Consider the following 17,835-nt stretch of genomic DNA (forward strand, 5'->3'; position numbering starts at 1 on the left):
ATGCACCAATTGTAAATTGACTTTTCCTCATTTGGGGCCAATTCCAATGGCAAACCACCCAATGATTTCAGGAGCAGCAGGTTGGGTTCTATTGTTTACATGACAGCTTTAAATTTTTAATACAGTATGCTGTGACTGGTGCTTACTGTACAAAATAGAATCTCTCCACTGTTACCTTTCTTCCTTGCCCCCGCAAGCCCACAACTAGTCTATCTTCACTTGTCTCCCATCATATGCTTAGACTGCAAGCTCTCTGCTGCAGATACTTTTTTTGTATTACATACACGTACAGCATCTAGCATATTGGGGACGTGATCCCTGATGGATCCTCTAAGCACTAGTGTAACACAAACTAATAATGATGATAATGGTAATAATTTGAAAAAGTGTCTCTGGAGCTTTGGGCTAAGGATAAACCCAAGTTCCTAAATTCAGGTCTAGATGCAAACTTCAAAGTTGGAAGATATATGGATCAATTCAGGGCCATCTTTACTTTGAAGAATGTGGTCCTTTTCTGACACAAACCTTCAAGGACTTGTTTACAGTTAGTGATACTATTTCATGATTACAAAGTGTAATCTATCAATTGGTATTTATTTACAGTAAATTAATCCTCAGAGTAAAAGTCCCTACTAGGGACAGACATTTGAGGGAGTGTACCCGAAGGAGTAAGCATTTTTGCTTGGGATCCAGAACTGTTTGCTATGGTTTGCTCACTGTTTTCATTAACAAAATAAAAATAAACTCCATGTTGAAGTTGCTGCAGTTTCAAAATTTTACTCAGTGACTCACAAAGAAAGAAGTCCGTACACAAACATGCTCTAGGCAGGTTTGTAGCTAGAAAAGCACTGATGCCATACTACAGATCAGACAAGATTAGTAACTTATTGACTTATTTTGAAAATAAATGAACTTTTCTCACCTCTCCCAGACGGGAAATATAACTTGCTAGTAAAGAACTTCTTCAGACATTAGTATGGACAAATAGTAACATAATAAATGTCCTATTCCATGAAGACTTTTAGAATCCAAATGCCAGAGATCTCACCATCCCTCCTTACAATTTGGATCCGGCTTTCTTGTTCTCTCCTAATGCAACCCGGCATAAAAGAAAACATACTCCAAACCTTCTTTCAGTCCAATATAACTCTTTCTACCCTTTGAAACTTTACAGCTTTGTCCTTCAGGCTTCACATCCCCAATAATGCCCCTGAGGATTCCAAAGACTGGGAACAGCATGCAGGCATGTGGGGAAGAGGTATATCATCTCAGGCCGTATGTCTGCTGCTTTGCACTGACCACAGTTCTTCTCCATTTAAGTCTCAGCTGCTCTAGGAATTCTCCCCATCAAGAATCCCAGAGCTGACGGTACATCAGACAGATCTGAATGGCTCAGTGTCAGGGCCCAGTCAGAGCCACAAACCATGAATGAGTTTTTATGGGATCATTAAAAGGCATTGCCAGTGTGGTTTGGGGTCCCAGAAAAGATAAAGGGAGATGAGGGGCCTAAGGGATTAGTTATCACCCTCTCCACAGACCCCCAGCCCAAGAACAAAACATGGTCACTCTTTGGTCCACAGTGAAATACTCCCTGATCACCTATCCTCACCAAATGTAAAAGTAAAACACACCTCCTCTAATATGTCCAGAAATGGGCAGAGGGAGTAGTACTGAAGGTTTAAACAAAAATAAAAGGTTCAGAATTTCACACTCATCACCCCTCAGACAGGGCTGACTGCCATTTCAAAAAGTACTATTTCCTATGACATGGTACTGCAGTGGAAACTCTAATGTGATGGTGAAGCACTTGCAGCAGTACCCCAGTTGTTGCAGCTCTAACAGATACCTGCTTCCAAAATTGTAGTTTGAATTACCAAGTGTGGCTTTAATACTCTTATGCAGATCAGAGCAAATTTCCTTTTTCTGGGGCCAGATTCTGCCATCTTACACTGAGTAACATCTTACCCCATGAATAGTCCCATTGGTCTTGAGGAATAAGGTACTACTAACAGACTTCAGGTTGGGGGGGGGGGAGGGAATCAGGCCAGCAGAGAACAGGTGATTGCTTAAAACCATGTGTTTGGATCAGAGTTTGGTTCAAGGCCCTTTATTTCTGTATTTATCCCTCTCTGACCAGCTCCTTGCCTACTGTTCAAAAGCATGGACTGATATGCGATGGCACTCTTTCTAGTTTATCATCGGTACTTCAGGAGCAGAGGCACGTGGTGCGTGATGGTCAGACCTATGACAACTAAGGTAACTTATAAGAAACAACACTTCTTACCTTTCATCCCAAACTTGGAGTGTCTTCCAAATTTCAGAATAATGAGCATTATCACTAGGCCAGTGCACACTAATGCTGCAATCCCCACCACAACATACACCTAAAAGAGAGGGCAAGAACAGTTCAATCTGTTGCATGATGATGAAATGTTTTCAAAAGCAATCAACATTTATTCAGAATAATCAAACTAGGGAAAGTTTTCTTTAAAAGGAAAAAAAAAAAAAAGAGAGACAGTCAGATCTAAGAGCACAGAAGGGACCATTATGTAGGCTCTCTCCCACCCTGCAGAGAACAGAGACTGCATGCCATCCACCCCTGCAGCCCTATGGAGCTTTATCAGAAAAGATAATACAGCCTGAGGCGCGACTACCTTTGACACAGTGTACCCCTGGGGCACAGCCGCTGACAAGGAAACCAGAACCAAAGCCACTGTGCAGCACAGAGCCTCTTCACAGATGGCCCCGTCCTCCCACAGACCCCTCAGGATTCTGCAGATTATGAGATGGTCCCTGCTGTGCACAAATCCCACAAGGGACAGTGTGGGGATAGAGGAGGGGAGGGGCTCTGTGAAGATCATGGAGATTTGTTGCTCCAGACCCACACCCACAGGTCTGAACTTCAGCTCCTACTTTGGGCCTTGATGTCCATAACTGACAGGAACAGAATGGGGGGACTGATTTGAGATCACTCCCACTGGCCCATATCTATTGTTAATAGTTTTTTTAAAATCCTGAACTTCTTTCCTCCTTCAATTCTATCTCCTGAGCTATTCCTGAATATTTAATTTTTTTTAAAAAAACCCTGTATGTACTGAAGCAATATCTAGTTTGTAGCTCCTGCCCACCCACCACTTTCTAGTCTTCCATAGCTCACAATTCTCCCTCCCATTCATGTATCATGTATGCATGCACAAGGTGCAATTCTCCACTGCCTTCCATCTTGTGAAGTAATTTACACTAAATGTTAAGCAGTCAGAATGACAGTGCTTTACATTCACTTTGTGCAGGTATAAATGATTACACAGAGGTAAGGAAGTAGAGAGTCAGGCCCACTGAATTAGCTGTTTCTACTAAAAATCTCCATGTTATCTTTTAATTTGACAACCCCATGAAAAATGGTGCCAAAATACAGAATTCTAATTTGATTTTTCGTTATAACATGACTTCACTACGAGCGGCAGTTGACTACCGGGTTTATAAATCCGGTGAGAGAGCCTTTCCAATTACCTTGAATTTTAAGGATGTGAAAATCTCTTACTTTGTAAATAAAATTACTGTATTTTAGGTCCTACGAAAAACAACATGGCACGACAGATCATCTCTAAGAGTTGGTCAGAAAAGTAATACAAGTTAAGGATCCACTTTATTCAGATGAAAAGTCACTCGCTCTTCTCCCCCCCCACCCATTTTTTGAAAAGGGCATCTTGAACAATTCTAGCGACAGCTCTGGTACACTGTTAGTTTAGTGTCCCATCACAGCTTCATCAGTTCTATAGTCAGAAAGTCTGCCAAGATTACAAACCAGGAAACAATGTATATACTTACAGTGATGCTATCTTCATTCTCTTTGTTGGAAACATCCGTAGAAGTGATTTGATTACTGTTATTCGTGGTGTCCCCAATATCATTAGGTGTGGTTTCATAATCTTAGGGAGGGGGAAAAAGGTTGTCATCATTATTTCAGTTACAATAATACTGCAATGTTTGAAACATTTGAGACTCTTGAGTTCCTTGTAAAAGATGAATTGTTTCTATTGTATCAACTGAGCATTCTGTTGGGAGATCTACAAAGCCAAAAGCTTCATTTGCTCCAGACGTTGTTTTTTAACCGTGTAAGTTTTGCTTATGTAAAACTTCAGAGAATGGATCTACGCTATAATATATACTACTGAGGGAAGCTAGAGTTAAAGTTAAGGAAGGACTTTTACTATCAACCTCGTTTTGGGTGCTTGTGACTAAAAAGCCAAGACTGCCCTCAAGATTGAACTGTTTTAGCCTTATGCTCAGCCAAAGCCCAAAGAAGAGGCTTTTTAAAAAAATTAGTTTGGGGACTTCTGGGGTATGTCTACACTACAGCTGGAACTGAGCCTCCCAGCCCAGATAAACAAACTCGTGCTAGCTTGGCTCAAACTAGCATGCTAAAAATAGCAGTATGGATGTTCCAGCTCCAGCGAAGACTGAGATAAGAACCCAAGCTCACATCCAGGGGGTCAGGTGGGCTTGAGAGCCTGAGCTGTCACACATGCTGCAACATCTATCCTGCTATTTTTAGCACACTTTAGTGCAAGTTGGTCTACCCAGGCTAGGGGTAGAGACAGGGGGACCACTCCTAACTGCAGTGTAGAATTATCCTGTGATTTATTTTTGAGATTTTGGCAAAAGCCCATTTAGCTAGTTTTGAGTTATCAAAGTGTGAAGGGACAGATCGTCTCATGTTAAAAAAATTTAAACACATTATTCTGTGTACTTGGATAACTCAAGAACATTTTAGGTTCCAAATTGCTAACTTGCCGTAGACTTAATCCTGAAAAAGTTTTCGCGCCAGACATTTCTTAAATTAATTTCTTCAGATGTGATGGACCACACCCTACTCTTAGTTCCAATGGATAAATCCAGAATAACTCTACTGAAAGAGGACTTTGGCCCAACAAAGTTATAATTATTAGAAAACTGCACAATGGATTTATCAAATGCAGGATTTTCCACCAACATTATTCCAAGATAACAAGGACTAAATACAAAACAAATGCAAAGCTGCATCTATTTCTAGAATTACATACTAAAATGTGTGTGCGCGTGAGAGAGAAACATTCAAATAAAATGTAATCAGTACAGTTGTTGCAATTGTAATTCTAGTGTGATTATTTAAATGTACAGTCAGTCCATCACAATTGTTTTTCCAATTTATATTTTGTTTAAATCAAGAAGAAATGTCAATGCCAAAAGTCTATAAATGGAATTCGAAAGTGGGGTAGGATCATTAGTGCTGTTTCTGTCCTCAAAACTGCCACAAGGAAGGAGAGAAGCTGCACTCTAATACACCTATCTTCGCCTGGTGCTCAGTGCCATTTTGGAGAGGTTAGCTGGGAACACTGGCAACATGCTGCATGGGCACTTTCAGTTTTCATGCATGAGCGCATGCACACACACTTCCTTGCTGCAGAGCATCCTGCATCTCATCTATGGCCATTATTTGGGGGCTGGGTTCTTTGGTACTGTAACATCTACATGGCTCTCCCTGTCACCAGCTCAACATCTGGTTATTTTGCTATAAAGCAGCCCAGCCAGACCACGTTGACTCTCCTAGGTCTGCACTATAATAGGCCAAAGGCCAGGATTTAGTCCAGCTGTAATAGATAATACCCATTCTGTGTGCAAAGTGGCTCACTTAGGGCTTGGCTACACTTGCGAGTTAGAGCGCATTAAAGCAGCACTGGGTACCCTAACTCACAACCCGTCCACACTGGCAAGGCACTTAGAGCACCTGGACTCTGCAGCTGGAGCCCTCCTGGTAATCCACCTCCACAAGAAGCAGAACGCTTGGTGCGTCTCGGCTGAAAAGCCCCAGCAACAGTGTGAACGAGGTGTTGCATAACTGTGCTCTGATTGGCCTCCAGAAACATCCCATAATCCCCTTAAATCAAGTGGCCACTCTTGTCATTGTTTGGAATTGGCTGCAGGAATGCAGATATGCCCTTTCAAAGCTCTGTGTCTGACAGCCGGCTGCTTATCTGCTCTGGAACAAAGCAACCGTTAGTGTGGAATGTCGCTTGAGAGGCAGGGGGAGGGGGATCTGCTGCTGTCTGAACTTACAAGACAGCATGCTGACATGCTCTCCCCCCCCCGCATAGACACAACACACTCCCTGTCACACTCCACCCCACTCCCCCCATTTGAAAAGCATGTTGCAGCCGCTTGCTTGCTGGGATAGCTACCACAATGCACTGCTCTCTGTGGCCATTGCAAGAGCTGCTAATGTGGCCATGCCAGTGCGCTTGAATCGGACAGTGTGGACACACGGCAGCGCTTTCTCTACTGCGCTCTCCGAGGGCTGGTTTAACTCACAGCGCTCTACATCTGCAACTGTAGCCATGCCCTTACAGTGCTTTCAGGAGACTCACTGTAATTTCCTGACTTTAACATTTAAAACCTCAACCATAATGTTGCCTTAAGGTGATTTCCCCTCCACACCCTTCTCTACAGCTACATATCTGCAGCAAAAAGAAAAGGAGTACTTGTGGCACCTTAGAGACTAACCAATTTATTTGAGCATGAGCTTTCGTGAGCTACAGCTCACTTCATCGGATGCATACTGTGGAAACTGCAGAAGACATTATATATTATATATATATTCCACAGTATGCATCCGATGAAGTGAGCTGTAGCTCACGAAAGCTCATGCACATATAAATTGGTTAGTCTCTCAGGTGCCACAAGTCCTCCTTTTCTTTTTGCGAATACAGACTAACACGGCTGTTACTCTGAAACATATCTGCAGCAGGCATCAAACTGTAGAGAAAGGCAAGGGGACAGCATTCCTCATATTACACCGACTACACGTTGGCCCTGCCTGCATTCCCCATCTGCGCAAGCAGTATGGCATCCAAGAGGTGCTGTGGAGGCTGGCAGTTAATGTCACTAGCACTTTTGTCCTGCCACATTACAAAGTGGTGGGGGTGTTTGACCTACCCCTTCTGAAAACAGTACCTAAATCTGTTGCTGCATGGAAAGTCTAAGTGTACTTAGGTTCTTGTGGCTATAGCAGCTGGCTTTCTCTAGAAGTGAAATTGTTGGCAATGCCTTTATTATGGAAGCTTTACCCCTTTTATTCTTCTAGTTTTATTACAGGGGCCACTTTAATTTCTTGGATCTGTTTTCATAATACAAGAACTAATCACAATGGCAAGGTAAAATACACATTCATAGATACCAAAATATATCACAATATGACCATCAGATTTTCAGAGGGACAAACTTTGCCCTTAATTACCTGTGGGTACCCGAGGGCAGAATTTGGCAAGCAATATTTGCCAATAAAGTTTACCCTTTTACATATCAGAAGGCCTGCAAAAGTGTATCTTGAGGGACTTATCAGAAGTATATATGTTGTTCCATGTGCACTTACATTTACTCTGACTCACCCACTGAGTTGGACTTTGAAACTTTAGGACTTGATTCTTTACTGCCCTGTAACATTTGCAGTCATTTACCAGTGCAAAGTGTCAGCATAAAATGAGCACACTCTTTGCAAACCTAATAGAATCATTTTGTGACACTGCAGTGGGTGGGGTTTTATCTGGCATACTTCCTTGTCTACCCCACAGACATGTTGGGAAGATTACCTAACTAAAGAATTAATGTTTGTGCAGTGCTCTGAACATGTAAAATGGTATGTAAATGCCAAATATTATTGCCAAAAAGACATCCTGTATTCCAAGTTCTAACCTTTGGATAGTAAGCATTTGTTTTAAAAACATTTAATGGAAAGTTTGGGGACTACCATATACAGCACAGAGCTAAATCGAGAGGGATGGACCACATCCCACAAAGGGCTTTCTCCACACAAAATCCTCAGCCCCAGCCAGCCAGTCTGCCTGGCTCAACCACTAACACAAGGCCCAAGGAGGAGTAGCGTAAGTGTCCCACTTTGCCTCTCACTGGTAGACCTTGATCTGGCAAGCCTATGAAGTGCTGTCTCACTAGTCACCAGCACCAAAACCAAGTCTGACTATCAGAGAGAGAGCTGCAAAAACCTATCACAAATCTCTGAGGCATGCAGGGGTGTGTGGAGATACTCTTAGGTTTTTTTAACTGAAAATATTTTCCATTCCATCTCCTGGTTAGTTCCTCTACTCCATGTTATTTCAGTAGGGTTAAGAGGTGTCCTTTTTGCATCTTGCTCAACTATCCCTATTATTAGCTTTCAAATTTACATTTACCAATCTGTAGTTTAATATCATCCCCATATGGTGGTCTCTCTCTCTCCCCCCTGCATCACATAACCAAGTGTCAGTATATGCCTACTCCTTCCTGAAGAGCCTAATCCTGTGAGCCACTGAGTACCCAGTCATCCGTTGAAGTTAACGGGAGATGATAGCACTCAGAAACTTACAGGAGGTGTTTAGTACCTTGCAGGAGCAAGCAGAATCTGACTTTTTGTACAAACTTTTTTCCTTTTACTGCTACTGTGACCCAGGAACCTCTTAGTGCCAACTGGAAAGGGGCAGAGAGGGGATGATAGGGGATTCCTGTTATCCCCTGAGTCTTGTATTTACATTCTAGTAAAGAGGGTCATGTGAGGTCTCTAATTTAAAAAAAAAAAGCCTGTCTGGTCATCAATATCATTGTGAAATGTATGTACAGACACTATATAAAGAGTTATGTATATATACTGAAAATTATGTTCATAAGGTATGCAACCAACAAAAGTGAAAACTGATTGTCAAACAAGAGATGTTTATCCTAGCTGTTTATATGTAAGAATGCTAATGGTTGCCCCTGCTAAGTCAAACGCTAACAAAGAGCTGGCAGAGACTTCAGAAAAAAACTAATAAGAAGAGAAAAATAGCCCAAAGGTGAGGGAAGGAGGGAAGAGACCCTGTCTAGAGGTGCATATCAAAGGTTTGCTTGAGCATATTGGAGGGGGAAAAGGATATGCCTAGTCATCCCTCAAGTAGGAAGCAAATGGACAGCAAATTTACTTCATGAAAGTGGTATCTCCCCCAGATTTTGTTGAAAACACTAGCAAAAACTTTGAGTGAGATAAGCTTCTTTAGACAAGCGGGTAACTTGCTAGTTAAATTTAGGGTCCATAGAGCAAGTTATGATTTTGTTTTATATATAGCCATTTGTTCCCAATATTCTTATTCATTATTACCGAAATGTCTGTTCTTTGATGATAAACTTATTCTTGTTTTCACTACAGAGCAGAAACTAATCGCAAAGTCATTTCCATGTTAAAATGTTTCTACCAATGACTCTCCCAAAAACTAATTAATTATATAGTATTTCCAATCAGCTCACTTTCACCTCTCTCAATAGCTTATCCCACTAAGTAGACCTATGAACTATGAATTAAGACAAACAATTTAAAACTACAATGAGTCTCAAAGAAAGCAAGAATTAACAGTCAGTATCTTTTAGTTACTGAAAAATGGTCCAAGGACAATAACTTTAAAAAGGGGGAAATGGAAATATCAGGATAATATTGTTTTTGGGTGGGACTAGAACTTGCAGGCTCTTCAATAAGATACTGAAACACATGCATAACTGTGAGCATGTCAGTAGTCCTTACTGAAGTTAATAGGACTGCTCTCATGCAGCAAGTTATGCATGTGCTTGAGTACTTTTACACAATGGGGGCCTAGGAGAATTACAAAGATCAAAACCAACGTACATGTAGGAAAAACTGTCCAAATTACAAAAAACACACCTACATTAGTTCCTCCTTGGAAAAAAAGGGAGGGGAAGCTATGCTTTAATATTTCCAAACCAGTTAAAGACAATTTGATGCCCCAATTGCACATTTGCTAAAGTTTAATGACATGGAATGGAATGGAATCAAAGCAATACCATTTAAATCAGCTTAAGGAAACTTAAGTCATGGGCTATTTCATCCAAATAACCGTAAACTGAGCAGGATCCAACCCCACCTAGAACATAAAGGGTAGTTTGGAAGCACTGCTGAAGATGGACTTTCACACTTAATGAAATACAACAAAGCTATTATATAAAAGTAGCCAACTGTTTTGCAGATTTTTTCCCCAATATTTGGTCCTCAAATTCTTTATGTTAAAACAAGATTAATCTCCTCCTGATGGTACTTTCTACAACTTAATTGTAGATGGTTAGGACCCAATGCCAACACTATTCATTTGCACAATGGTTACATGTAACTGTTTTTGGTTCATCTTGTAATAGTTTGGCGAGCCATATCAGAAGAAGCTAAAAAGCATATTACTATCAGGTTAAAAAGAAATTCTGTAACCTAGGCTAAGGCAATACTTTATTAAGCTTGCATAAAGTTTTCAACAGCACGTAAGTCACACCGACTTTCAATTCATTATTTTTAAAAAAAAAAAAAAAAAAAAAAAGGGTCCCTAACCCATGAAGGACAGCCCAGAGATGTTAGAGAATAACTGCAAGTTTACAAACTGCTCTGCTGTTGCGGTACGGATTGGGTCTTCATCAGGGATGGGCTAACACATTTTGTCTAAATCAGCGCCAACTAAAATACCCTGGGTTCAAAAGCATGACTTTCACTCAGATGTTAGCAGGTGCAAGTTCTGACTATACAAGAGAGACTGGAGAAAAGGGGAGTAAAAATAGGATGAAAAATGAGCAGAGAGGTGGGATGAAAAACCAATACAGAGACACAGATGAAAGGAGTAAAGAGGGGAAAAGGAAAAAAAACAAGTTATAGGGGCTCTCACTTGTGCAAATCTCATTTTTAATGGGAATTTTACTCTCTCTGAGATGTAGCATAGGCTTCCCTACAAGCAGTAAAACATGCTTTTTATAAACATTGAATCATCAAAACATTAACTAACTTACAGGAGAAAAGATAATGAACTCAGTCTCCCCCAAAAAACAGAACTTTGAAAGGATCACAAAAACTCCAAATCCAAGAGTCAGGCCACCAATAGCTCTAATCCTCCATCTGTGGATATTTACAACCATTCTATAGCAGTGCATTTATGTTTCTCCTACTCTGAACCAACAGCAGCAGAAAAAGCAGTAGAAAGCTCTATTTGTATCCATTTATCGTAAAATAATATAAGGCAGGGAAAGAACTATCAAAATAAAGAATATTTGTTTCAGGTTAAAATAATATTTAAGTTTAACTCAGGATAACAGTTCATCTTTCCGTTTTTGAATTACTTAATTTATCATTTCTTTTTTGTACATTTTGAAAAAAAAAGAAAATCAAAATATATACCATAAAGTTCAGGATCCAGGATTGGGCCACTACCTGAACAGGAAAAAGAACAGAAAGAGTTTGTAAATATCTTGCAAATGTGCATGAAGAGTAATAGTTTTTAGTAATTCTGTTCAGAGCTAAAAGGTTATTAGCCATAGCAATGATATTATATAATATCAGTTGTCCACAAATTCAAATAACTGAAATACATTGTACAGGCTTTTTATTCAATTACATTTTTAATTATTTTCAGAGACATGCAAAATATCAACATTTGCTTCATATGAAAGATCTGATTGACACCTAGTGCTAACTTGAGTTCTGGCAAAGACAGTTATGGTTCCAGACTGGGCCAAATTCTGCTCTGTTACACGGGTGTAAATGTGAAATAACTACAGTATGTACTATTCCTAAAATCAATGGCAAAACTGTAGTTGATATTAATGGGACTAGAATTGGCCCATTAACTTCAATGGGAGGGGCAATGACCTGGGCCAGGGTGTATTTGGCCTTGTAATCTATATAATAAGATTCCAGAATTGTCACTTTCTCCAGATCTTACTCTCAAGCCTAGAACGTCCATTAATCAGTGTGAAGCGACAGAACCAGCTACAAGCATGGTTGAGAACTTTTTTGGTTCAGAATATCACCAGGTTCAACCACCAGTGATATCTGTGGTCTGTTACTGTCCAGTTTTTAAGTTCTCAGCCATTTTTGGCTTGTGTACACCTTACAAATTATACCCATATGACAGCATGGCCTTTCACCTAGTTCTTAACTTAAATCACTATGAGGAAAAACTCCTTTAGAATTGTGATATTGTCAGCTGGCAGCATATCACAAAAGAATAGGGGTCAAAGTCACTAATAGACTAAGCAGCACAACTTCATTAACTCTACTGGAATTGCACTGCTAAGGATCCAATGTCATAGCTGATCCCACAGGCAGAACTCTCATTGAAGAGAATAAGAGTCCCACGTGCAGGCCAACTACATAATCAAGCCCTTAGCCAACTAAAATGGAAAAAACGAATCTACATTTTCCAATATACAGTTCTGATGTCGTTTTGTACCTGTTTCTTACTACTGCATATATCTGGGCATGATCCTGCAAATCTTCAGTGCACAGAACTCCTTCTGTTCATATTATAGCATCAATCTATTTCCACTTGGAAAGGGTTGTTTTTTTTTATTATACACTATCTTTCAAGATGCCCATTTATACTTATCTGATGTTTTCTATTGTATTGTGTAAGTCCGATACAGTAATCTCCTAATTACGTTTTCTATATATTTACTGTTTGTTCTACATTTAATTAAAAATTAAAATTAAATTAAATAAATTTAATTAAAAACGTATTTAAACCCTTTAAGTAGGAAGAACAAGCTCAGTGGGCATGATTCTGCTCGGATTTACACCACTGTACTTCAGGAGTAACTCCACAGCAGTAGAGAGTTACACTGGTACAAAGCCATCATAAATTAGGATAGGAACATAGTTAATTGTTGCTTCTTTTCTTATGCTAAATGCTTGGGAATCTGTGGTGAGAAGTAGGACACTAGGAGCTGCAAAACATCTACAGAATGCAACAGAGTATCAGGCTCAATTTTTAAAATGCCTTTGCAGATATTTTAATGCTTAGAGAGTTATAATGCAGATTAAGGTGCCCCCATGAGAATGGCCCCTCCAGCTGTAGAAACAAACATCAGGTGCAATGAGCATTTGTTATCTAACCTCAAGCTACTTCTGATGTGGCTTCTCTCTTTGAAAATCTTCATCGATACAATTTTTTTCCCCCAATATAAAACATTCAAATTATGTGAAAAAATTCTCAGGAGAGACCCAGCACACTGGGTATATGTTTGCTATTCACAATCTGAAGGAAACAAAGTATTTGGGCTAACTCATGAGCTCAATAACCTCAATGGCAAAACTTCCATTAGATGTCAGTGGGACTAGGATTTGGCCCTCAGAATTAAATTAACTCCTGGTCCAACTAGGTAGCATTAGAGAAAGGATTAATTTAACCCATTAGATCACAGATTAAATAAAGACTTAATCCCTGCCTGTGAGGTAAAGGCTAGGAAGTAACATATTCCATTCAGTTACCTTTTATACTCACTAAAGGTAACATCTGAAAACCCAAAAGTTCAGCGAAAGTCACATTTCTGTCTAGCTATCCCCTTCATAAAACTATGATAACAGCTATTATTTTGATATTTCCATTTTTAAGTTATTGTCCTTGGACTGTTTTTCAGTAGCTAAAATATACTGTCAATCCTTTATTATTTGTTTTAGTTATTCCAAGTTATTCCCAGTTAGTGGGATGAGCCAATGAAAGTGGTGAAAATGAGCTGACTGGACTGTATAATTTTTGGGAGAGTCACTGGTGCTTTAACATGGAAATGACATCAGGACTAGTTCCTGCTAGGTGACTGGATTTTTCGTGGAATCATCTTCAGACACTTCTGTGTGTGGATGTGGGGTATCTTCTGAAATTAAGAGCTAAAGGTGTTTTCTCCTCCTTGAAAAGGATTTTTCAGACTCTTATGTTCATCTGGAAGCAAACTGAACATTTGCCCTTTAGATTGTCATGGGGGGAGGCAAAGCTAGCTATGAAGTTTCCCAGATAATGGTGCCTTAGGCTTCCCTGATCCTACAACGAAGAGGTTCAGATATAAAATCCTCAGAGAAGTGATTGTCTTTGCATGTTTGGAAAGTGCCCAGCACACAGCAAGTGCTACCATAAATAAATAGTAATAAAAATAAATACTAAAAATAAATGACTTGATGAAGAATTTAACTGAGAAACTACATGATATAGTGGCCTTTTGAGATTACGTGACTTTTTAGGCAACCCTTTCCTGGAAGCATTACTATGGGACACTCCCTCGCTATTCTAAAACAAACAAAATGTGTTTCAGATAATGCTACCTCCAGTTAGGATGGCACCTATCTATCTTGGCAAGTAATAAATAAGGAAACTTATGTTAGGCAGCTGAACTAATGACCTTGAACTAGGGTGACCAGATGTCCTGATTTTATAGGGACAGTCCTGATTTTTGGGTCTTTTTCTTATATAGGCTCCTATTACGCCCCACCCCATCTCAATATTTCACACTTGCTGTCTGGTCACCCTACCCTGAACCAACACCTCCTACTTAAATATCACCTCAAATATAGGGATAGTTGGTGGTTCAGAGCTGTATGAGTTTGAATGGCATTGATCCGTCAAGCTGGATACATACACATCATAAGATACATCCTGTAGGCAGAGAAGGGTTCAGACGGATTTCTGCTAACTTGCTCACACAAAGATATCTGTGATATATCTATAGCTATCTATCTATATATATGAGACCAGGAACCAAAGCTCCAGATCACAGCAATTGGCCCTTACTATTTAAAACAAAGGTTCTAGTGAAATATGTGGTTCACAGTGATAATTGTGATACCATTAATGTGCTCCAAGTACAAATCAGCTCTCTACCTTTATGCCTGCATTGTCAGCCAAGTATCACATGAGACTGTCTGTTCTGCAAAGGGCACAACGTAGGCTGAGAAATTCTTGGAATGGATCTTATCTGCATCATGACTGATACAAGTTTTAAGGTAGAGTATTATGTTGATGATCTCATGCTCGAAAGCGCTTGATGCTTCATTTTTATTTATTTTAATCATTCATTTTAATTTCTATAGTTTATGGGTAGGGTTTTTTTTAATTTGTCTTTGTTTTTAGCTTCAGTGCATTTGCCCATAAGTGATGTCAGAGTCACAGAATCAGTTCAAAGCTTGATGAAGATACCTTACCCCATTAAACATCAGGGCTGGCATTTAATTTCTATCATGCAGGCATGGAAATGAACATAATGCCTGGGTGTGGGCCTATCTTCATGCTTCATTGTACAGTATGTTGGACAGACAAAGAAACTACACAGTAACGATATAACTGAAAAAAAGCCTTTTAAGGGCTCCAAAACTTGTGGTTGTGCTTTAGACAGCAACAATAAAATCTGAGTGAAACATAAGGAGATTCTATTTTTTACCTTTGACTTTATTTCAACTTCCAGGGCAGAAGAGCTGGGAGTGTAAAAAGGAGGAACCTAGATCAACTCTGTAGGACCTGCTAAAGCCCAGTGTCACAAATAGCATTCTGTAAAAATCTCATAAAGAAAAACTTTTGGGGAGTCTGCCTGGGTAGATGGCTTCTTCCAGTTAAATTTTAAGACTGGTTTGTAGCCACACATTGCATATGTAGTGATTTTTAAGATAAGCACATCCTGTCTGTGCTTATGATAGTCTCTTCTACAATGTATTTATGAAACTTAGTTTTCTCAGAGAATGGGGTTATGCATACAGAACACAACATGGATTGTCTCTGAGATTTACAACTTAATTATGAATTAAAAACTGAAGGAATAAACAAACACTGTCTGTATAAATGGAAGGATATGTTAAAGTCTGATTTATAATTAAAAATGCCACTACTGGGAAAGTTGGTTTACATTTTTAACCTGAAGGAGAAAATGTGCCAATAAAAAGGCATTTTGTTCAAAGAAAAAATTCACTTTAAGTTAAAAGTAGCCCTGTTAAACTTATTGGGAAAACTGTTTATTCTTCTAAGCAAATGCAGCCAAGTTAATATCACTTTCCATTTTAAACAGTATGTACGTAAAGTGGACTGTTTTATTGAATTGTTATAATGCACTATTGGAAGCTGCCAGTAGCTGAAACCAGGGTCTGTTCCTGTAACAATTTTATTAAGGAAAGGACTCTAGGGGGAAAAGGGAGGAGAGAAGCTTCTAAGAGCAGCAGGAGTAACTAGAGCTCTCTGTGTCAGTTCTGTATCCACTCCTACTCAAGCCTGGAAGAGAACAGTCACATACCTCATTGTTTCGGTTAAAACAGCTTGCTAGAAGTACTGAATATGGCATGTATTTTCACTAGTGGTAACTTGTAATGAAGGTGAAAGAAATGAAAATCTGGAAGACTAACTAGCCAGCTCCTCTATCCCTGTGAAATATTACATAGGACTGGACATCACTATTTCAACTGACATGTTATTGCTACTAATGTTTAGGGGAAATGAAATGTACACTAGTGCCCAGATTTTCTAACACGAATGTCATGTCACAAAAATGCATGCACATTTGCACACCTGATTCCCCTTTGCAATCAGCATAAGTTTTCATACCAATGGGCAGATAGTTGCCTGCCATTTAGCCACACAATTACTGTACATGTATTTTTGAAGATCTGGGAATAAAGCATCAAACCAAGGCAAACAATACATTTTGTGTAACCTCTCATATCCTGACTCCGCCAAGGATGCAATAAAGAGGATTGATACATAGTGGTTATCAACCTATTTATAATTGTGGGCCACATATGTAGCTCTCTGTATGTTATGTGGCCTGCATCCATACATACTACTTGTATAGCCCTGAGGATGTCACATGGGCTGAAACTGTGTGCTGACTGGGCCCCAAGCAGCTCCCAGGCACAGAACCACTGATATGGAGCGTAGCAAACCACACATAAATGTCCCTCCTGCCTCTTGGTTATTTATTTTCTCTCTTGCTCCCTCTAGTGTCCTAAAGAATGTAGTGGCATCTACATGCGGTACTGCACTGCAGAATTTTCATTAATCTTCTGTTTTCTCTAGACACTTGTACATGGTCTTATGGATACACAGCTTAGGCCTAGTCCTTCCTAAAGCAGAGCACCCTCGATTCATATCAAACTGGCACTCAACATTTGCGGGATCAGAACATATATGTTGGAAAAAATACTTCAGAAAAATAATTTAAAAAATTTTGTCTGGGCATGGAGAAAAGACACAGAGCAGGATTCACGAAAGAGAGCTACTATGAGGCTCACTTCATAAAATCTAATTGAAAAACAAAATTCTTAAATGCAAGGAGATTTTTTTTAAAAAGCAGTTATCTGTAAACATCTACAACAAATTATTTTAAGAGAAAACTTTAAGAGAAAAATAAACTGGCCCGCAGTACTAACTCTCATTAACTCTCTTAACTAACAATCATCAAGATGCCATTGCTAATATAGTAAAGAGTACTCACCATCTCCAGGCATTGACATGAAATGAGCATCAACCCTTTTTTCATCTTCTCCATACTCATTCTTCGCCAGTAAGGTATAAGCGCCATTGTTCAAATGGGTAGGGTTGTCCAACTGAAGGCAGCCATGGTATTCACTTTGATTGCTAACATGTATTTTAGTACAGATGTATTCAGACTCATTCAGTATAGCCCCTTCATAGAACCACTGCAATGAGGGTTTGGGGTTCCCTTTCACAGTGAATGGAATGCACCAGTGGTGGTCCGGGGTTGGAGGTTCAATAAATGTGATATTTGGTGCAACTATATTGAAAAGAAGAGTGAATAACATCAGAATATCCTAAACACATTTTTCCCCTCAAATTCTTGAGGGCATTTTTTAAAATCATTAAAGCTAATAAATTGGAAGCTTTGGAAACTACAGCCTTGTGCTTATGAGTGCAGATATTCATAAAGGAAGCCATCAGTTGTGTGTGTGAACTGAATTCAGACATGAAATGGACAATACCTCAATAAAGATTCTTTAAAATGAGATGTGTGAACTGGTTCCAA

The 17,835-nt window shown here is 39.5% G+C and overlaps 1 protein-coding gene across 5 annotated transcripts in view; it reads right to left on the bottom strand.

Annotated features, from left to right (window-relative positions):
* The window catches only part of NTRK2 (neurotrophic receptor tyrosine kinase 2), a 265,674-nt gene that overhangs the window by 190,159 nt on the left and 57,680 nt on the right, over nucleotides 1-17,835 (bottom strand). For all 5 annotated transcript variants that reach the window (XM_043546801.1, XM_037901775.2, XM_037901776.2 and 2 more), the window contains 4 exons: nucleotides 17,287-17,586; nucleotides 11,222-11,254; nucleotides 3,829-3,929; nucleotides 2,285-2,384 (listed from right to left, as the gene is read on the bottom strand). In XM_043546801.1, coding sequence (XP_043402736.1) covers nucleotides 2,285-2,384; nucleotides 3,829-3,929; nucleotides 11,222-11,254; nucleotides 17,287-17,586 — 534 coding nt within the window. The remainder of the gene's footprint in view (nucleotides 1-2,284; nucleotides 2,385-3,828; nucleotides 3,930-11,221; nucleotides 11,255-17,286; nucleotides 17,587-17,835) is intronic.

The sequence above is a fragment of the Chelonia mydas genome, chromosome 5, assembly GCF_015237465.2.
Source record: "Chelonia mydas isolate rCheMyd1 chromosome 5, rCheMyd1.pri.v2, whole genome shotgun sequence".
In the NCBI taxonomy this organism is placed as follows: domain Eukaryota; kingdom Metazoa; phylum Chordata; order Testudines; family Cheloniidae; genus Chelonia; species Chelonia mydas.